Source organism: Dysidea avara, chromosome 10, assembly GCF_963678975.1.
Source record: "Dysidea avara chromosome 10, odDysAvar1.4, whole genome shotgun sequence".
NCBI classification, from domain to species: Eukaryota; Metazoa; Porifera; class Demospongiae; order Dictyoceratida; family Dysideidae; genus Dysidea; species Dysidea avara.
This window is the reverse complement of record NC_089281.1, coordinates 21,198,598-21,220,654: the sequence shown is the minus strand read 5'-3', so window position 1 is coordinate 21,220,654 and position 22,057 is coordinate 21,198,598. Positions and strand designations below refer to the sequence as shown.

General features: G+C 38.4%; 2 protein-coding genes and 1 non-coding gene across 5 annotated transcripts in view; 2 read left to right on the top strand and 1 right to left on the bottom strand.

The window, feature by feature from the left end:
* LOC136236517 (N-acetyl-D-glucosamine kinase-like) overlaps positions 1 to 3,706 on the bottom strand; it is a 13,382-nt gene extending 9,676 nt beyond the window's left edge. Inside the window, exons 1-2 of the mRNA XM_066026687.1 lie at positions 3,540 to 3,706; positions 3,403 to 3,487 (exon numbers count right to left, since the gene is read on the bottom strand). Of these exons, the coding sequence (XP_065882759.1) occupies positions 3,403 to 3,487; positions 3,540 to 3,604 (150 nt within the window). The 5' untranslated portion in view covers positions 3,605 to 3,706. The remainder of the gene's footprint in view (positions 1 to 3,402; positions 3,488 to 3,539) is intronic.
* LOC136236516 (AP-5 complex subunit beta-1-like) lies at positions 3,614 to 22,057 on the top strand. 3 transcript variants are annotated; one of them, XM_066026686.1, is made up of 34 exons: positions 3,631 to 4,176; positions 4,228 to 4,293; positions 12,577 to 12,684; positions 12,737 to 12,781; positions 13,128 to 13,187; positions 13,553 to 13,627; positions 13,676 to 13,753; positions 13,801 to 13,856; positions 13,909 to 13,957; positions 14,010 to 14,066; positions 14,214 to 14,333; positions 14,534 to 14,572; positions 14,623 to 14,697; positions 14,911 to 14,966; positions 15,076 to 15,163; positions 15,214 to 15,313; positions 15,642 to 15,701; positions 15,753 to 15,906; positions 16,635 to 16,724; positions 17,000 to 17,135; positions 17,850 to 17,985; positions 18,039 to 18,086; positions 18,527 to 18,585; positions 18,636 to 18,708; positions 18,811 to 18,886; positions 18,950 to 19,023; positions 19,156 to 19,238; positions 19,282 to 19,381; positions 20,354 to 20,398; positions 20,463 to 20,526; positions 20,573 to 20,672; positions 21,484 to 21,548; positions 21,612 to 21,727; positions 21,781 to 22,057. In XM_066026686.1, the coding sequence occupies exons 1-34, from the start codon at positions 4,036 to 4,038 to the stop codon at positions 21,927 to 21,929; spliced, it is 2,841 nt and encodes a 946-aa protein (XP_065882758.1). In that variant the 5' UTR covers positions 3,631 to 4,035; the 3' UTR covers positions 21,930 to 22,057. The 3 variants fall into 3 exon arrangements, 1 of the variants encoding a protein (XP_065882758.1); XR_010692152.1 differs by lacking the exon at positions 21,781 to 22,057 and having other exon boundaries at positions 3,616 to 4,176; positions 20,573 to 20,667; positions 21,612 to 21,696; XR_010692153.1 differs by lacking the exons at positions 21,484 to 21,548; positions 21,612 to 21,727; positions 21,781 to 22,057 and having other exon boundaries at positions 3,614 to 4,176; positions 19,156 to 19,234; positions 20,573 to 20,648.
* Positions 18,260 to 18,331, top strand: Trnah-gug (transfer RNA histidin (anticodon GUG)). Its single transcript has one exon. It is a non-coding gene; the product is annotated as a tRNA-His (tRNA).

The window sequence follows — 22,057 nt, the reverse complement described above, 5'->3', positions numbered from 1 at the left end:
TTGATGGAGAAGATAGTCCACAAATGGAGAGTGATGTACTGCTTGTTGCACACAGAGAAGTTGCTACAGACTCTGAAATGGCAACATTGTTTCAGAACCTTAGTCTTGGAGGCACATGTCCTGCAGTATTTTCTGTAGTATCAGGTTATTCTGAGCCATTCATACCGAAGTTTATGCTACCAAATTTCCCAAGGCCTTTAATGTCATTAAGGCAACCAGAATATGTTGATCTGGGATATGATGAGCTTCTGGCACTTAGTGAAACCACAGTACTAGAAATGACTGTTGAAATGTCTCTGGCTGTTGAAGAGGAAACAAGGTTACAAAGCCAGTCAAGGCTGTGGTTCACATTTAGAACTGGAAGAGTTACAGCATCAAGAATGAAGTCTGTTTGCCATACAAACCCAGCCAACCCTTCTCAATCTCTCATTAAGACCATCTGTTATCCAGAAGAGTTTAGTTTTGATAGTAAACAAACTGCATGGGGAAGCAAACAAGAGAGAATAGCCCAAGAAATTTACCTTATAGAGCTCAAAAACATCACCATGTGAATCTTCACATTACAAACAGTGGGCTTGTTATTAATCCCAAGTGGCCCTACATGAGTGCCTCACCTGATGCCATTTTAGATTGTAGTTGCTGTGGTAAGGGAATTCTTGAAATCAAGTGTCCCTACTCCCATCGTTATGAAACAATTCAAGATGCTGTTCAAGATAAAGGGTTTTGCCTGAAGGAAAGAGATGGATTGGTCAAGTTGGATTGTACACATGCATACTTTTATCAAGTTCAGACACAAATGTTCATCTGTGACGTTGATTATTCATCCTTTTGTGTCTGCACATTTACTGAGGATGAAATGCAAGGCTTGCACATTGAACGGATTACTAGACAACAAACATTTTGGGAAGAGAACAAGAGAAAAGCAGAGTATTTTTTTAGGTCATGCCTGTTACCAGAGATCTTGGGTAATTGGTTCACCAGGGACAACATCAGTACTTCTGGTTCAATAGATAGTGAGCTGCCAAGTAGTGGTGAACCTAGTAGCAACAACTATATCAGTATAGAGGAGCAAACCTTCTGCTACTGTCATGGTCCAGAAGAAGGACTAATGATTGCTTGTGACAATCCGGACTGCCTGATAGAATGGTTCCATGTGAGGTGCCTTGATTTGTCTTGTGTTCCTAAAGGAAAATGGTACTGTTCTGACTGCTCCAAACTACAGCAACTATTGGAAACTTAATTGACTCAGTTGTAGTATGAGATGTATTATACATACATGATTTGCATATATAATAATTATTATACAATACATGTTTGTAAATTATCTAATCAAATGGGACTACTGAATTACAAATATTTGTAAGTGCACAGCTTACACGAACAATTCTGTCAATTAATGGGATATCTTCTCCATGTCTACACTTTACAAAGTGAATGGGGATTGTACTCTGAAGAATCGAGTATTTCTGTCTCACCAGACCTATCACCCTCTCCACATGGATACGCACATTGGCTATACTCCTTATTTGTTCAACCTCAAGTGCACTTAACTGATCCTTCCCTTTTGTAAATGCAGGAATATGTAGACGTACTTGCATGACACCAACTGACTCAGCAATATCAAAGCCACGGTCGGCTAATACAATGTCACCAGGAAGCAGTTTAGATAATAATCCAATGTTCAGTCAAGTATTTGTCACTCACTCACACGGCCACCCCATGCATCCGAAACAAAAGCCACCACACCCTGAGGAACAATTCCTAGCAAAATTTTTGCTGTGTTTTTGTGCTTATAGTTAGACCAAGTAACAGCACGAGCCTCTAAATTGGAGGGGCGTTCAATAAAAACCTCAAAACAATCAATGATAATTGCTACTGATTTACCAAATGCTGTCTGGAAGCATTTTGGCATTGTTTTGCGTAGACTATCATGGTCTGGCCAGACAATTAGCTTTTGCAATCTGATATCCATCTGCACAAGCCATTTGGAGAGAATTCTGGACACAGTTGATAGAGAGACTTGAAAGCGATATGCTAAATCTTGTAGAGGACTGTTTAAACGAAGCTTTAGCAAGACACACATAAATTCTTGAAATGGGGACAGCTAGGTGGCCCTTTCTCCTGCCATTGTCTTGTGCACATGATCAAGTACTGTCTTGACAATATATAAATTGGGTAATCCAGTATAAAACTGCACACAGGCGTCATCTACAAGTGACTGTTCATTGAATGGCACCGCCGAACACACATGTTGCTGCAATACTGCAATCTCATTGGACAACTTGTTTATCTTTGTGTAGCAAGCTGCCAACTCTTCCTTCAAAACCTTCACCATATCAGCACAGTTACATTTGCCTGCTGCTGATTCAAGAATGGCTAATTCAATTTGTTCACGACCAACTTCACTGCTGACTGATACGACTGCTTCCTCAAGAAGTTGTTCTGCAACAGCATGTGTAGCATCTTCAGCTACGGTGAATTCATCGATAATTGACTCAACTTCTTCCTTTATGGTGTTGTCAATCTCATTCGCAACGAAAATGTCAAGCTGGTGTGATAACTCTATATCCTGCTGTTGTTTGGCTCGCTGCATGTCTCTCCTCCTTCTCGCTCTTTCATGACGCATCACACGCATTACAGCTTGCTCAGCAGAATCACGGGTGGCCATTTTAGAATGGCCAAGGTTAATTGTAGGTAACCAGTCTATGTCAGTGTCATCCTTAAGAGCTGCAGGTTTACCAGATAGGAAGTGACAAGAGCAGACTCAATACTTTCCTAACGCTTTAATGTCTAGGTCCTCTCTGGAAATAGCTGCCACATACCCAGCTCTCCGCCTTATCGACAGCTCCAACTTGCGTCTAGAACTTTTCCTTCTAACTGCAGGGATTCTATAAAAGGAAATCCCCTTGTCTCGGTCTGACCGCATCGAACAACCAACAAACGCACAAATCACCATCGTTACCTTGTGCACCAGTACTACCTACGCGTGGGCGACCCTTTTAGAATACGTAATTTTGCTCACGTGCTGAAAGAGCTCTATTGACAAAATGCATATGGCTACATTAGTGTGGGAAGTTTTCACCAGTATGAGCTTTATACGTGGCTTTCATGACATGGAACCATTGGTAAAAGGCTACTGTGAAATATCTCCACCAGACTAAAGTTTTTTTTTGATATGGAAGCAAAACTGTACGCATTTGTCTTGTAAGTATGTACACTTCACCTTTCCCATACATAAACATTATCATGCATAGTGAAACACCATCTATCCCAATATCTCTCTGTACAAAGTCCCCACACCATTGCCACCATTTTTATGTGACGTGGATAAGGTTGATTATGATGACATGATAGTGACATATAATAATACACACAACAATACACACATTAGTGCACACCCACCCAATGATTTGTTCCTAGTCCATCAGCTCGACTGACTATTTCACCTTTATCAGATACAATAATGATATTCGAACTAGAAGCACCACTACAGGGCATATTATGTTACAATATTACATGTCAAACACCACTTCGTTTACCCTTCTACACCTCCGTAATAGCTTGCTGCGCTCATTTTAGAATAGTGTTGTGCAATCATCAACATTCACGTGATTACCAGAAATTACGCGGACGCAGAACCGGAGCCCACTGACTATGGTCCACGTTTGTTTAGCGTACTCTGTTATGGAACGCCTTTTGTAACAGTTTATGTTTAAAGACTGACCCTTTTGACAAAATTGATAATCTAATCTAATGTTTGAAGATCGAATTACTCTAATAGAGCAGTCAGTTTTTTTACTTACATACAAAAACAAAAAGAACGGAGACTTGAATTGAGCCTGACTTGAGTTGACTGCTTTATTAGAGTACTGTAGCGATCTTCAAAATCAAACAGCGGGCCCACAGTCATTCGTGATACACACAAATGCTAGAAAGCTGCCGCGATGGTGAGCACAAAATGTCACGCAGGAGCACGTGATTACATATAAAGTAGGCTTTAAATAGAGTTGTGCTCAGTCGAAAGATCGCAGCAAAATGTCCAAGACCGGTCAAGCAAACGCACCGATGATATATCCACCAGTTGACTTGCTGTGGGTGGAGTTCAGATCATCACCTCACCAGTACTTGTCATCCAGGAAGAGCAGTGTAGAAACTTTTGTACACGACTTGCTACAGGTACCATATCCCATGTGTCGTGTTGTTGGGTGATCGTGTATTTCCGCTTAGCAACTGTACCTTGATGAGAAGACCACAGCCTCCAAGTTGATGGCACTTGGTATACTACAGGAGAAGGTACTGTACTGCAGTCACTATAACACATGTATGATTGTGGGTGTCAGTTAATAGCTACACTACTGCAATCTGCAGTGCATTACCATAAGTACTGATGGAAATTATATTAAATTTTGCAAATTGACTGGACTACAACTTATCATGTAGGTATAGCTATTATAGAACAGTCAGACTAGAGATTATATGACTGGCTGAATAAAACCTCCAAATCCATATCACACGTGTTACACTTGAGTTACACTAATGTGTAAGTGATATTCTAATATGAGTAGAATTGGTTTTATTCAGCCAGTCACATCAAATATGTTTAGATCATCCACTTCTCAAATTTCGGTCTCAAGACGTCATCTTATGAACTACCATACTTACTTGGTTATAAAGCCACACTTTGAATAGTAGCCACACTTGCCAAAATCCATTTTTAATTATGAGCTTAAACCTTGTTTTCAAGTAGTGGTTGAGTCGTTGCATCAAACATTACAACAAATAAATCACCCCTTGGAGAATTGAGCTACAAGCGAGTCACCTTGTAGATAATTCAGCTGCAACAAATCACTCTGAAGAGAGTCTAGCTACACTGGAAGTCACTCTGTATACAAAAACGTTACCTTGTAGAGATTTCTAGTCTACCTGTAAGAGAGGACATGCAATAATTTGCAGTATTAGTTTAAAATTATAAAAATATCTGCAGAACTCAGCTCTTGTCATCTACCTCCTTTCTGCAGTAAAGTAAAAGGGTTCGAAACTCCAAATCTGGCCAACAGACTGGCTTTGGAATATATAAATACAAAAAGAAGTGATATCTATACCAAAACAGCCAAGCTGTGAAAAAGGGTGCGGCCCCAAAAAAGCCAGGCTGAAAAAAGATGTGAAATCAATTGCAGTATGCATATGTATTGGGCATGCATGTGTCTCCATGTATATGCTTGTCACTAGTGTTGCACCGATATGAGATTTAGCCGATATTCCGATAACCGATATTGGATAATATTTTCAAGCCGATAAACGTAGCCGATCTGATATAGCACTACATGTCTATTTTGTAGCATTTTTGCTAGTTATGTTTTTGTGAAGTACCAAGAATTTAGCTTGTTTATAGTGGTAGCATTGCTACAGCAACAGCTGACAGTACACTAAAGCAGTAATAACATCATTTGGTGCACACAAGCGTGTATTTCTATATATCTGTATCTGCTGCTTTTTTCACCATGGTGCCGATCCGATACCAATATACAAAAAACACAGCCGATATATGGTTTTTCCGATAACCGATCCAATTATCGGTGCAACACTACTTGTCACTGGTATATATGTGCACTGTAATGTACAGTGTAGTGTTAAGTTGGAAAAGCAGATGCATTAATTGTTTATACCTCTTGGAATCTCGTAACGCAGCTGGAGCTTTAGTAAGACAACCTTGTTATAATGACCATCCTAGTAGTCACTAAAACTTACTTTTAAATGGTAACATACACAAGAGGTTGATGCCTTGGGTGTTTATATACTGTTTGCCATTTGGTTTACACAAACTCTATACCCTTGTGTTCAACACCCCCAACAATTATAAACTTCTTTTATAATGAGCACTTTTGGTGCAAAACTGTTTTTAAACCAGGCGCGTGCCCACGACCGGCTGTGGGCGTGCGCCTGGTTTACTGAAATTGTTTTCGTAAAAGTGTGTGTGCATGTGCTTATACCTATCTATGTTTGTCCGTACGCACCCACGTGAGCAAAATCGTTAAATAGTAAAAAGCAGCCAGGATGTAAGAATTGAAAGCTAAATTAAGTTTGTATTCTTCTACTCGTATAAACTTTGCTCTGTGGTGGTTTCTTCTCGGTGGTCTGAAATACGGGTATGGCGAGTCTTCATGAATGGTCTTCCCTTTCGGTTTTAGACGTTTAACAATTTCAAAACAATGTTGAAGGCCTCCTAGGTTACCAGAGATAGGGTATACTTCGAGTTGAGAAGGGGGTGTTACCCATACTTATGTGAACAAAAATGAAGGGCAGCCTCAAGGGCCTTCACTAAAATGCGGACTGGACTGGCGACCTAATCCACTGACCTGCAGACTGATCATCTGAATGACTTGATGGCTCAGAGGACTTCTCGGCTGGTTCACACACAGCTCACCGCCTGGCACAGCTATAGTATAGGTAGGGGTCGGCCATTTAGTCTGCCCATACTAATCGAGAGTATGCTTTAGCGAGATACCTAAATCTATAGTCTTGTGTGCTACATGAATCAATTGCATGGCCTGTCATCGTGGCAAGTTATTTTGACTAGCTGTAGTCTTCAAGACCAATCGGGGAAGTTAAAACTGCATGATGTTGTCCACTGGCTAACCAGCCGCAATGCTACTGACTATAATACTCCACTAGCTACGCTGGTAGCTGGCTTGCTAGCTTCAGTGGCCACCGCTTCAATCACCTATACAACCATGCAATGGTTGTGGACTTGTGGTGATATACATGCACCCAAGTATATATGGTACATGTACAGTAGCTACGTACTTCACAAGGGTACTTTCAACTATGTAGTAGAAAGTTCTGAAACTCTTTCTGAATAAAACCGCAAACATTAGAGCCTATATGGTCCTGTAGGCTCTAATCTATGATGGAACATGTTAGCTACATATACGTTAGTGTTAGCTAGATGGTTGTTTATGTGTACTTTTTGTCATATAGCTACATGCAATTATTAAGTACCGTACTTCTATAAATGTAAGCAGCGAGAAATTTTCACGAGTTAAATTTTTGTGTTAAAAATTTTTCACCTGTGTCCTAAAGTGATGAAAATTTTTTAACAATGAATTACATATTCTATACGGCCTTTTTTGTGTATAGGAGAAGCAGAATGACAAGCAGTGAAACTGAAGTGTGGCGTCTCCATTCCATGGAGGCTGCACCCCAGATTCAGAAGTTGTCCATCACAAATTAAGCAATGGACTGGAGTGCAATTGCTGTAGCTAGAAGCTCATTCCATGCAACTTGCATATTTGCGTATATACTTTATTTAATGTGTCCTGTAGTAGCTGTCTATCACAGAGTGGCATCATTACCAATGCTATTGCTTGTGTGGCGAAATAGACGAACTCCTCTAGGATGAAGGAGGCCCTTGTTTTTAAAAAGACTGCAGCAAAGACATATATATGTATATATGCTTGACACGCCAATGGCCAAGCCTCGATCCAGGTGGCCAGAAAGCAGTTAACCAAATTCATTCAACCTCTCTAATATTACATTGGTAAAAATTTTTCGCGTAATTAGTTTTCGTCGGATGCTAGCTTTAATGAACTATTTTTAACAGTTTATAAATATATAAATACAGTATAATATAATATTGTATTTCCTTATTTGTTTAACTTGAAAGATGACAATTTTACAATGTATAAGGGAGAGTATACTATCACAAGTCAAATAGCATGGTATCCACTAGAGACGGGTGTAGCTATAACAGAGGAAGTTGTCAGATGTGACTTCATTTACACATTCATTGTGTTGCCAGCATTGACATTGTGTACACTTGACCTGTAAGTGGTTTACACATGTATAAATTAAGAATGTGATGTTACATTTGACCTACCCAATTATCATACAAATCGGCAGACTCACACATCACACAGAGGTCAGAAAGATCCACTAAAAGCACATTTTTTATGACGCAGTAAACTGGCTATACATGGAACACTATGAAGTGAACATATTCTACCCTGACTGTTGAAGCAACTCTATTCCAATTTCACTACGGGTCTCCTTCAAATTCAGTTTCTTTAATAGAGATTTATTGATTGTGTTGGTAAAGCATAACTGTTCTGCTAACTGGAGAAAATACAATGTAAGTTGGTATATAATAGTTATACCATGGCTGTAAGAGATTTTGCTGTGATATATACACCTGTACACCCAAAGCACAAAGGCCTGTGGCCAGAGCCTGAAATTATGGTCAGACATCTGCCATTTTCTGACCATTTCTAGCTAATGTCTGAACACTTTTAGAAAGATTTTGTACAGTACTATTGAGGATGTCCGACCAAATAATAGGATATGTCAGATCATTTTCAGAACACAATTTCAGGCCATGCCTGTGGCCCTCATGCTTTGCAAATGACCAAACCTAAATATGAATCTTCCATTGCTTTGACTTTTATCAAGTTAGATGTTGTTTACTTATACATTAGGGAACTTTTGACAGCAAAGCATAGTACTTGGTTGCAGGGTCCTGGGATTGCACTTGTTCACTTCCTATCAATATATTACTGCATGTGTTATACATATATTTACCACTTTGGCGTGGGCAGTCAAAGGCGCCGCTTGGAATTTAACTCACGTATTGCCCGGGCAACATCATGGGAATGTGGTTTGCTCATGGCTTTGATGCCTGCTTTGTTTACCACAAATATATATCACTCATAAATACCATGACTGCGTCGGGTAAACACTGTTTCTTTGCAGTATGTGTAGCATGTATATCTTCAGTAAACAATTATAATCATCATAATTATTGTATCCTGGACTTAAGCTGAATTATCTTGTAATCATCAAGAAGCAAGCTATCATCAATTCCCTTTTCTTGGCGCAAAGCAAAATAATCTCTGCAGGTTATACATACACAAACATTTATAATGAAGGCCGGTGTCAATAAGCGTAACACCACTTCTCACCTAAAGCTACCCTGTAGCAAGTGCATTACTTGCTAAATCAGAATGTTTCAAAGGATCTAGAAAGTAAAACATCTTATTTGGTATATCAGGAACATTTCTACATCAGGAACTGTGGAAGAAAGGATACGATGGATGCATAAATCAAAAGACTTACTTTCATTAAGTGAACTGATATCTGTGCATGCAGATGAATCTTCCATTTCATTTTCAGCCAATGGACTGCATACTTTTCTGCATGTTTCAAACTCAGCCCTGTTTTCTTTGATTGGATTATCAGGCCCATCAAGCTCATCAATGTCAACGGAAGTCAGATTTTGTGTGTCCTTAGAGGCAGCCTGTGCACTGTACAAAGAATATAGTGCTGGGACAATTGTGCAGTCTTCTAGGTTAGGTTTCTTCCGGCCTAACTTCTTTCCTTTCCTAGAACGTGTATTCTTTCTCAGTTGTGACAGATTGATTGTTGTAGGACTGTTTGAACAGGGTAGGCCGAGGCTTAACTTAGCTGCAAGTATGTGATAACACTCACTTATAGATGGACAAGTACAAGATTGTTTAGGGAACAATGTGACAGCATTAGGCTTTTCTTGACTGTTTTTCACAACAAATACTCCTAAGTTTGGGTCATGGGATATTCTGTTCTCAGCAATCACAAGCTTTGCTTGGGCTGATTGACTAACTGTACCAGCTCTAGAATTGCAAACACTGGGTGTAACACTTGGCATTTTTTGATGAATATCCGATTCTTGAGATTGAGCCTTGCTACAATATCCTCAGGTAGAATACAGTTTGTCAATTGAACACTCTCTGGTGGCTGTACAAAACAGATAAAATCTGGACACAGAACATATTCTCCAGTCTGACAAAAGCCTCTTTGAATTTCATTGTAATAGTAATTCTGGAGCTGGTAAAAGCAGAGTAAAATGGTATCAACTGAGCTTCTTTCTGCTTTGTGAGACGTTTAATAACAGTGTTGAACCCTTCACTTTGATTTGTAGTTATCCCACTGTATCTGTTGTAAACCCCAAGAGGTTCAGCAATCCATCATCCAACACATGTGATAACATCTGGGTAAATAAATTCCATGTAGTAGTCAAGAAATGGCTGACTCCAGCACACCTATAAAAGTAATGTATAGGTCGATAGAAACAATTGTAGCAATGGATTTTTATGAACTTATCATGTTAATTACCTTGACTTCTTCCAAGCCGGTTTCATAGTCACTTAAACTGGTAGTCTGAAGTAGGCATCTAACATCTTGGTATACAGGTTTCTCTACAGATGGAGTTTTGTGTTCCTTCAGCCAATGCCTAACAGCAGCAAATGCATGATTCCAGCAAACCACACCTGGAAGCCACTTATCAATTGAAGAGCAGAGAGCACTTTCGTCATCAGTTGCAATTGGAATTTTTCTCTTGCTTTTGGCATTTGGTTGTTACATATTTAATTAATTCTTCATGAGCGGATTTTAGTTTACGTTCATGCAAAAGAAAACAAACTGGAATTACTGGGGTACTTTGAAAGAGTGTGTGGCACATTACCAGGACAGATGCATAGATATCACCTAGTTCAAAGGTTGTGTCATATGAGAGTAATTGTGGAGATAAAAAATCTAAGCTCTCTACTTCATCAAACATCTTGGGGTTACCACAGAACAATCATTAAGTCAAGATAAGTAATAATCTTGCCCACAAATCCTGAAAAGTCGAATGCCATCTCATGAATGTTGTATAGCTCATCATGAGGAACTCTTAATTTTTGTCGCTTAATTTATTTATGGTTTGCTACTTGTTTAGCATTGCGTGGATTTAAAACAAGATTAAGGGTGGAATGACCTTTTGATGTTGATATCTTTTTCTTGTAAAATGATGACAGGCACTCTGCTTGACTGCTTGATTTGATTTCCTGGAGAACGGATGGACAAGTGAGGATGTAGTTTCTTGTGGCAGAATCAATAGCATTTCCATGGGTCCACATCAGTGTCATCTCCTGTATATTGAATTATATACCTGTCCAAGTTATCTGGTAAGAAAACTACTGTTTCTTTGAAATTGGGGCTGGCACTAGCTGCTGTTGTGGACGAAAAATAGTATTTTTTAAAAAGGATTTTTCAATGGTATGTCTTTGTGACCATACTGTCTCCATCTGTGCTGATCACATCTCCAATCTTCTATAAATAACGTAGCAGTAATTTACAATGGTGAACCTGCTTGTATTAATGATTAGCTACCTACTTATATTCAGCGACATATTCATTAAATTGCATATGCCAATTTTTAAATCTTCAACCAATTCTTTAACACAATCAACAGTTTACCTTTCCCCCACGTGATCAACACCTGATAAATCAGCAGACTTGATCATACTCTAATAGTACAGTCACCCTAATAGACATTTAATAAGTTACTATATTCAGTTGAGTGTTCAGCTAAGGCAGGCGGGCAGATGAGGGCACAAGAATACTGGGCCCTTCAGTATAGCTAACTTGAGTAAAGTCAATTTGTATGACTTAAGCTCTGGGTGAATTGATATACTCTGATATAACAATCACACAATCACTCTAGAACGATAAGTGCACCGCTAGCTAACTCACTTCTTTTCTTTGTGTCTAAAGCATGATACAAGAACACTTCCCCAGAGCAGGGTTTCACTGGTTCTACAGTTGATTCCATATATTTTCTATCTTACGCTTCCCACGTTAAGTCCTCTGCTTGGTTCAGTATGATAGGATGAGCTGTTACAGCCTAGCTGCAGCTGCTATCCATTGTGACGAATTAGGCATTGTAATTTCTCCGTGTTTTGGCCTTCCCCAGCGATGTAAAGCGAAACTTCTAACTACCGGCTTTACAGGTTAGCCCTTGGGTTAGCCTGCCTAAATGTTAATTTACTATGATTTAAGAGATTATTAAGGCGATATATCAGTTGCACTGTGGTTAGTCCGCAAATTAGTCACAAACTTCTAAAATGCAGACTGGACTCCATGGAGTGCACTGGAGTGTTGGTCCACTGGTCCAGTCTGCAAATTAGTGACTACTGGTTTCTCTAAACAATTTGTGTGAGAAAACACGATAGACACATATAAAACAGTTGAGAAGATACTTCTGTGCGTAATTTGTGGTTTAAAGTGGTTTGTTATAGTTATACTTCTTTAGCAGCACATAGCAACGTAATTACAGAATTACAAAATAATTCATGATTACAAACTATGCTAAATTACAGTATTTACAAATCCAATATTATCTAGCTGAATTAATAATAGCACAATAGCATGAATACAATATACATAGTTGATTAATTGCCTATTTAGTTAGAGTGGGAAAGTATTAACTGTATGGCCGCTTGGTTTTTAGAAATAACATAACATCATCTTGTTATATTTGCAGTGGTTGGTTAGCTGACTTTTAGATAGACGGCCATTCAGACATCTAGCAAATGGAACTTAGGTGACCATATCAATGAAGTCATGATAGTACCTATGTATATCTATATAATGCTGAAAGGCCATCTAGTCTCCTATTAATAATGTTTCACTACATTGGTTAGTGTCACTTACTATACCTACTGTAGTAACTGTAGAGAATGTTTACTGGAGTGTGTGATATATGTATACACCTTATGTTTACAGGCTGAGATGTTTTTTAGTAACCCAACTTTGTTAGAGTATACAATGGCAACACTGAAGAATTTACTATCTCACAATCAGTTCATGAGTCAGCCACTACTACGTAGCCAGGTATGTATTGTATATATACTGGTGTCTTATCATCATGTTTGTCTGTGTGTAGGTGTTGTGTACCATGGCTACTGTGTTGTGTGTGGTGGATATTAAGGTATGTATATATGTTGGTGTGTCTGTTTTTCTAAATGTCGACTGCAGTGTACAGATTACCGCATAGGTAGTAGTAAAATATTTTTGTGGTTTTCCAAATTGACATTTGTAGTGTATTATAGTAATTATCAGTGCCCATAGTTATATAGCTAGTTAACTATTCAGCTCCAAAAATTAGTGGTGTTTTAAACTCTAGTCTTCACAAAATCTGTTCTTTGTAAAAAAGCCGGAATCACCTTTCAGTTACAAGGGCACTTCATTCTGTTCTTTTTAGTCAAAAGTGGAACAGTTAAAGAAATGAATAGAATATGTGCATGTGTAATGCTCTATGTCTTGAACAATTACAGGGAGGCCAGGAGAAACTTTTAACCAATTACATTGATCTGTTATTTACCACTATTGAATTGGTAAGTGTAGCACATCTTATGCAGCACAAAGAGGATGGTAACATGTATGTTGATACATTCAAATTTAGTTTACTGCTAGTCTGTCTGTATGTACATACCTAACTGTAATGCTATGGATTTATCATTTTACTCTAGCAGTTTTTATATTAGATGCCTGCCTAGATGTGTGGGTATATACGTACCTGAAATTTGTTTGGAATAATCATATGTCTCCATGTCTGCATGTGTATGTCCCTTGGTTTGTTCACACCATAAGTGTCTTATGAAGAATACACACATTGTTATTAGATATCGATACCTTGAGTTTATGTGTGTTTGGGTCAATTTGGTTTATGTGTTAATATCTTGTTATACCACTTGTACAGGTCACTAGTGACCATACCAGGATGGTGAGGATGACTGCATGTGAGTGCCTGAAAGAATTAGAGATGAAATATCCTGTTAGTAATTGTCTGTACAATGACACTGATGTTGTAATGTACCCTTAGGGGTTATTGTCACGGAAACTCACCCAGCTACTTGACTTGTGTGCTGAGGAAAATTCTGTGATATGTCAACACTACATGGTGGGTGGGTATTATTTAGAATCATACTTGACACATTGTGATATCAGGCACTGGCTTCCACTGTGCTGCATCATGCTGTGTTGAAGATGATTGATGACTTGAAGTACTAATGTGTACTTTGAGACTTACACTGTGTAAAATATGTATACTTATAGCCGAGATGTAAATTGTGAGAAGAGTTTTGGTCAGCCAGGAGATCTAGTGGTATGTAAGTGTAGTTAGTTGTGTAGTATTATGATGTGTTGTGTACTTATAGCCATACTCACTACCTTCAGTGGATCATCTCAAGACCTCAACTGAACTACTGATCAATGTGAGGAATTGTGTTAGTGTGTATCTGTGAAGATTGAGCTAAGATACTACAATGTATATTGTAATTTTGCTGAATAAGTATAGAGTACAAATTAAAATATTGAGCAAGAATGCATCACATTCTAAGCAGTATAATATTCCATTACAGCCTCCAGAGAACAAGTTGATGGAGTTGATTGATACACATGAGCTGAAGAGGGGTGTGTCTCTGATGATGGATCACCTGAACTTGGCCACACCCCCAGTAATGGTCCATATTGTTAGAATGGTACGAATAATGGTTTAGTTGAGTATTTGTAGTAGAAATTATATGCTCTGAGACTCTCTAGTTGATATTAGTACTGTACAGAGAGAAGGATTTGTCCAGTCTAGTTATTTTCAACCATGCATTTTATGTAGCTATGTATGTATCTACTTGTATATAATTCTGCACAGTGTTACTGTATGTATTTTGTTGTGTTTGAACAGTTGATGAGAGCTGTACACTTGTCAGGCATATCTGCTATGGTGAGTAGTGATCATTGTAGTGATGTGTGTATAACGTGTTACTGGTGTAGACATTTAAATCTTTCCTCATGAGATATTCATCAAGTCAAGAACTGATGTTGTTCCACATTGTGTTCTTATTAAAGGTATGTCTTCACGTGCATCATGCACCATGCATGCACGCATGTATGCACACACACACACACACACACACACACACACACACACACACACACACACACACACACACACACACACACACACACACACACACACACACACGTGCACATCGCTTACATACACAATGTACATGATGTTCAAGTATTTGGCACTCTCAAGGAGACCATGTGTCACTACAGGTATTGTTTGGGAGTGAATTGTGTAATGCTAGTGAAGATGAACTAATACTTAAGAGGTAAGCTATAAACTGTAGTTGGACCATAGATACTAGAGACTTGGACTCTGTGTGTCATGTTATGTACTACCAATGTACATACTGTAGATTATTGTGAGTATACTTCCAGGAATATCATAATAGCTACTCATCCTTCATTGTCCACCCACCACAAGCTGGTCACATTTAACTGGCTCCTTCACTACCCACTCAAACAGGTACACTACACACACTACATGTGATATGAGGTGTACTGTATGTGTATCAGGTACTCAGTGGTAACAGGACTCCCATACAATACAGCTTACCATACATCATTGACTACAATGATCTTGCTACTTTATTCCCTACCGGTTTTGATCATGTTGGTAAGTCAAGTACACAAGTCATAATGTTTAGAGTTGTTGTTAAAAGAAGGTTCTAAACTACTGCTCTTTGGATTAGTTTGAAAGTTACTTCACTCATTATTTAGTAACATGGCCTATGTAGCTTCAGTCACATATTGTAGTGCAATATACACTGCCCTTCTCTTGTACTGTTGCTGTATCACCGATGGAGGAAGTTTATGGCAAGTGTCAAGTACAAAAATTATATTCATGAGTGACTGAGTGTATGTTGTGTTTAGTAGCACAAGGACAGTCTGTATGTTGTATTAGGACATTTATGTAATGAATGACACAATGTTGTAATTCTCAGATATTGTGGCTGCTAAACTGGATGCACTCAGTCAATGCTTCACTCCAGGGACAACTAATGGTCAGTACATATCATGTGTTGTGAGTGTTGATAGCGTGTGTGTCCCTTCAGACTCTTCCTCTGCTACTCTGATGAGCTGTTTGATGGGCCTACAGAAGGCAGTTTATCACGGAGTATTGGGACCTCAGCCAGTCACTCTCTACCATACACTCTACATTTACTACAAGCGACATCACAACAGTGTACTTCAACAAGATATCTTCCGGTAAGTGTGATAGAATTGGTTACAAAGTGAAAAGCCTACTAGCATACTCGCATGCCAGATGTCAGCCATAATTGAGGAGGGAGTGTGGATACATGGGTATTTTTACCTTGAGGTTTAGAAACCAAGATTGCTGTGTGAGTCAACAAACGCCAGCACATTGAAATTATACTTGTAGTCCAAATGATGAACTTTTTATTTACTGCAGAAAATCACTTTAATATTTGTAGCAGCTGGTGAGTAGTCTGTGTGGTGGTAGATACAGCATTATTTTATTGAGACAATATGCAACTACTCTAGTAGGGCCGAAACAATCATGGTTTTTTAGTATCCGAGTACTCTCTAGAGTTAACGATCAAGTACTCACAAATACTAGCTACTTGTAGTTATACTCATTTGACATATTTTATACCGACTTTAAGCAGTTTAAAGCTTTTTCAAGTAACACAACTATGATACACACACTGTATTATAGTACTGATGTTAGTGTTCCTGAACAAAAAATTATGTCAATCAAACTCTATAGCCTTCATTGTGTCACTCCCTGATGGCAAATGCATCATGTGAGCTGGGTCATGTGATCTTAATGAGTAATTTTACTATCTGAGTACCAAAATCCTTAACGAGTATTTGCAGTATTTTCCAGCCCTATACTCTAGTGCCCTACGTGGAACAATGATTTTCGTGGATGTATTCTAATGCAACATTCATTCATTACTACAATATCACAGGTTACTGATCACTGTGGTGATGCAACATCCAAAGTATACCTCACACACTATCAACTTCATCAGAGCTGTGGCCAGATTTCAACCCAAAAGGTAACATCAACACAACACAAAATGTGGAGTATTGCATACTAGTACAACAGTGTACATACCACAAGGATGTCGGTACATCAATAATAATGTACCAATAATGCACAGTGACTGATACGCACGCACACACACACACACACACTCACACACACACACACACACACACACACACACACACACGCACACGCACACGCACACGCACACACGCACACACACACACACACTTTAGTCTATTGATTACCACAAGACTTACCAGTGTGTGTATTATTTGTTGACAGTGATTTACCAGTTAACCTGTTATCAGCTCTGAATGATCAGATTATGAGTACTCCAATGCAGTCAGTTTTGGTGAACTTGTCTTACCACATAGTAATGTTGGAGACTGCAGCATTGTATCCTCAACTCAGTCCCTTGGTATGTATAGCAGTGTTGGCAGAAGAGTATGCTCTACTGTAAAGCTATAACACTGTAGAGTTGTGTAGAGCAGCCATGCAGTACTGCTGAAGTTATCCATTTGTTTCTGTGAAGCTGCCTAGAGATGTCATTATAGACCCATTGTATGAATTTATGTGGTATTGATGGAGCAAACTGGAGTGTTTACCAAATGGTTTTCTTATACACCTGTCAAAGTTTTGCCCCACCTACCTCCACGTGGGCAAATAAGGGCATAATGAGGGAACTAGACAAAAAATATAGGTCCCAGGTGTAGGGGTTTAGGCAACGCTAGAAACAAAGGTTGAGATATTCTGATGGAAAAAGGAAGGGATTAGACCTACAAATTTGGCCCAGTGTAGGGGAATTAGGCTTAGAATTTGGTCAAATTCTCCCTCCTTGCCTGCATGCGGGTAGGTGGGATAAATCTTTGATAGGTGCATTATGAAGTCCAGCAATACAGGCATTCCTTGCTGGGCTATTTATGTATAAACCCATGTTGAGATTTGCAAGATGATGATAGTACAGTACCACATTTTTGTGCTTTTCAAAAGTCACAACTTACACAAATCGCAATGCCTCATAATAACTTTTATGATATGTACACAATCAGGACTATATATGGGAGTAGGATACTCTTTCTTCATAGAGTATTTGTAATGTAATAAATAAGACTGTGTTTCTTGTGTATTTCAGGGGATTCTAAAGATCCTCAACAAATTGTTGTCATCTTCAAATCTGTTGTCAGAAGGGAACTGGTCGCTAGGCAACTCATTCCTCAGTATCTGTCACAAACTCATGCAGACACACAACACCAGCCTCATCTTTAAAGGTCATCATTTTCTGTTTGTATGTATTGTTTATACTGTGCACCTGTTACTGTAGACCTTTGTGAGGTGTTAATACAAATCAGTCTTCACTACTGTGATATTGGTATCCTTCAGTACAGTGTAATGTTTCATGAGTTAAATTGTGTAATTTGACATAATTATTTTGTAAAATAAGCTTTCATTTATCCTCCCTTATAAGTAAGATTGGTGGTGTGGCATGTGCTCAGTCTACATGAAGGCTATTTATGCATCCGTTTGATAACACTGCTCCAGTGTGCTGTGATAGTATAGTGGTAAGTACTTTGCATTGTGGCTGCAAAAACCCAGGTTCGAATCCTGGTCACAGCATTTTTTTTATTCCAGAAGCTTATAGGATTTTGTGTGACATTTTCTCCATTCCAAATGTTTACAGTAATGAATTGATCATTTTATGTTGAGACACACAATGATCATTTAACAAAAAAAAAATGAGGTGTTTTGGACATACTCTACATGTAAGATTTTTTAAAAAGATTTTAGGAATTCTCCTTGACTGAACAACAGACATTAGAGATCGTGCACTCTTCTATCGTCACCTCCTGCTTACAGTGTCAGGAGACAAAGTACACATAATACATAGTAACACTATCATTGGACATTGTTTATGTTATAGCTATCTAGTATATTGTCAATGGCATCATCTGATTTGGCAAGTGGCTCAGCAAGTTTGTCACAAATTGTGGAAGGTACATCATGTCATGTCATGCTACACACACAACACACACACACGTTTTCAATAGTTGCACTATCATAACACTTGGCACTTAATGTTACAATGTTTACCACAGCAAGAATATCAGACACTTCCTATCCAACTACTCCTCCTGTCCAGAACATCAGTGAAACTTTTCTTAACCTAACCAGGTACGTATGTACATGTAGGGATAGTAATACATACCAGTTATGTTATTGTTGTACTACTGGTAGGATTTGTGGTAGTAGTAAAGATCCAGTGTATTTGTTAGAGTCTGGAAATCACCATCATCAACTGGGAACTGATTGTGAGTAACACTAGTGACCTGTCTAATGTCATGAATGTATACATAGCAGTTTATTTAACAATTGAGATTATGTACTATGTCCGAAATATTTTATTCTTCATTTGTCCAATTATATGTGTTCACTGCTGGTAGCGTTAATTGAGGACTACTTGACAAAGTTGAATGAGACAGGTAGTAATCCTCCAGTGGTACAGATTCATTATCAACTACAGTTTGTAAGCTCCAATGGGTTGGTCATGTTAACATGTGAGATTGTAGGTTGATGATATACCACCAGCTGTATCAGTGCCTGCTCTGGAGCAAATATTTGCAGTGTCTTTGCAGTTTTCTACCATCAGTCCTTACAGGCCCATACCAGGTGTGTGTGTGTGTGTGTGTGTGTGTGTGTGTGTGTGTGTGTGTGTGTGTGTGTGTGTGGTGTGCGTGCGCGTGTGTGTGTACATGTGTGTGTACATGCGTATACATGCATACATGCATGGGTATACTATATTTTCTTGGTTAAACACCGCACCTTTAGTACGTAGTTGCTGTATTTGAATAGTGGCCACATAGGTAAAGCATAAACGCTGCCTTTGAATAAACACTGTGGCTATTATTTGAACCTGTAGTGCTTAATTGCTCTAAGGAGTGTTCTGCTTATCCTTGGGTTAGGAAGGTGAAGTAGACAATTCTCTAGTATTATCCAGTATAGACTCAGTAAGGATAAGAGCAATAGTTTTTTTCTAAATTGTGTGTCTAGAGGTATCTCCTAATCAAAGTGAAATGCAGTAGTCAAGAGCTATTAAACATGAAGTAAACAAGCACATACTCTTCATTCAATTTTTGGTTGCTTCGTATACTGAATAGTTGCCGCACTTTAAGAGCTGCTTAGGCTACAAACACCACCTTCGTTAATAGTGGCCACCTTTAAATAGTAGCTGCACTGATATTTGACACTAGGCTAATAGTAGCTGTGATGTTTTATATATGGTATGTGTGTTTGTCTGTTATAGTAGTTTATGTTTGTGTAGTGTGTGTGGGTGAGCATAAGAACACTTGTGCAAAAGTGTGCATGAGCGTACAGTGGAACCTCAGTTATCCGGACCCCACTTATCCGGATTCTCGGTTAACTGAACTAGGGAAATGACTGCTCTATTAGAATAGTGACTGTTATATTAGGGTAATTGATAATACTGAAATTTAAAAAGAATGTTTTTAATGCTATTTTAAGGTTATTTATACACAGTTTCAGAGATACAGACTTTTCTTACTCATGGATAACTGAGGTTCACTGTATATGCTCATGTAGTACATAAGTGTGTATACGTTTACTGATGTACTTATCCTACAGATGTACATGTATCACACTTGACTTCTAAGAAGACTGATAGTGCAGGTAACTGCATGTATGATGAAGGAACAGTGTTGAAGTGTTCACTTCATTTATTCCCCCTATGTAGCTTATCATAATATTACAGTGTCCATTACTCCAAAGGAACCTGTTCCTACTAAACTTCATGTCAAGTAAATTGGACATTGTTTTAGTGTTACTATGACAATGACATTTCAGTGCTGTGTTTACATCCAATGAGGGACAGACTTGTGCTACAAAGTTAGGATGTTTGGATATCAGATTTGAGGACTTGTTTCAACCAGTCCCAACTGATTTGGTAAATAACTTATATTGTGAATATGTCATTGAGCTAGTGAACTAACCATGTCATTCTTGTGTTTTATAATTGCTAATCTGTTGGATGTACTTATTTCAACTCAGAGGAGGTTGGACACGCTTTAAGCGCTGCCAAAGTAAACTATACGAAGGTCAAATAGCAGTGTCAAAGTAAAGCAGCAAGACATTGTCGTTTATGATTATGTACACAATCAATCTGATGAAGTTATACGTGCAAAAAAAAGTGGTTTGGTATTTCCACCACGCTTTTGCAAAACAAAGTATATCCTCCTTAAACCTTACGTGAAGAATGATCTGAATAGCAAGTCTATCCCAGTCTACCCCACCATTTGCTTATTTTGTATTGTGACTATTGAGGGTCATGTGAAATACCAAATGAAACTATGCAATAAAGCGTAATAATTTTAGGTGGCACTTAAAGTGTGTGCAACCTCCTCTGATTTCAACTTGTGGTGTGAGGCATGAATTTTATGGTAGCATGTAATAATATAGTGTTTTGTATCACTTCACATTTTGGAAATATTTGCTTGATTGATGATTTTGAAGGAATGGTGCAAAGAAAATTTAACATGTTTACCGTAGAACCACTTTATCAAGACAAATTAAAATTTTTTGTAACTTACTTGATAACCACGTACAGCATAAGTTGGGTTACTAGTGTATGACATGCTAAGAATTTGAGAGATCAGCACTCCCAGTGTCATAGCTCATAACCTGATTACTATCTGGAAAATGCACACAAGAATTACATTGTACTATTGTTGAACTACTTTACATGTACAATAACACAGGTCTCTGACATGGATGTTTTCTTTAAGAAGATGTGGGCTCACATTCGTAATAATGAATACTCTAAGTAAGAACTATCAGTTACTGAACTATACGATTTCATGTTATTATATAATGGGTGGACTACTAGGTCTAGTCCCAATCAACAAGGAGCTGCATCAGTGATAAGACTAAAGGCAGACAGTGTTAGGACAAAGGAAGTGTACAAGGAGTTATCCATGTTTACCACCAATAAGAATTCTAATGGTAGGATGCCGTTGAGTATACACAAGTTGTGCCTCTTATCTCTCCCTCCACAGGACTGAACCACTTCCTAATATTCCTACCACCCAAGTATCACTTGTTACTGCAACTGGAGCATCACAGTGAAGATCAAAGTGTTGTGGTATCCATAGCAACTGACTATTGGAAGATTCTTCCTCTAATAAATAATTACTTTAGAACATGATAAAATCTACCATAACATGTACGTGACATAAAATGAAAACTGACAGTCTAAATTACTTTCTACATCATACAGTGCTTATGTAATCTGTTGTGATAGCTATGTCACCAAGAAAGTTGTTATTTGCATGT

Coding starts and splice junctions, on each gene's coding strand:
- LOC136236516 (XM_066026686.1), top strand. CDS start 4,036: ATGTCCAAGACCGGTCAAGCAAACGCACCGATGATATATCCACCAGTT. Junction 16,725..16,999: donor GCCAGATTTCAACCCAAAAG/GTAACATCAACA, acceptor ATTTGTTGACAG/TGATTTACCAGTTAACCTGT. Junction 18,709..18,810: donor TTTGTCACAAATTGTGGAAG/GTACATCATGTC, acceptor TGTTTACCACAG/CAAGAATATCAGACACTTCC.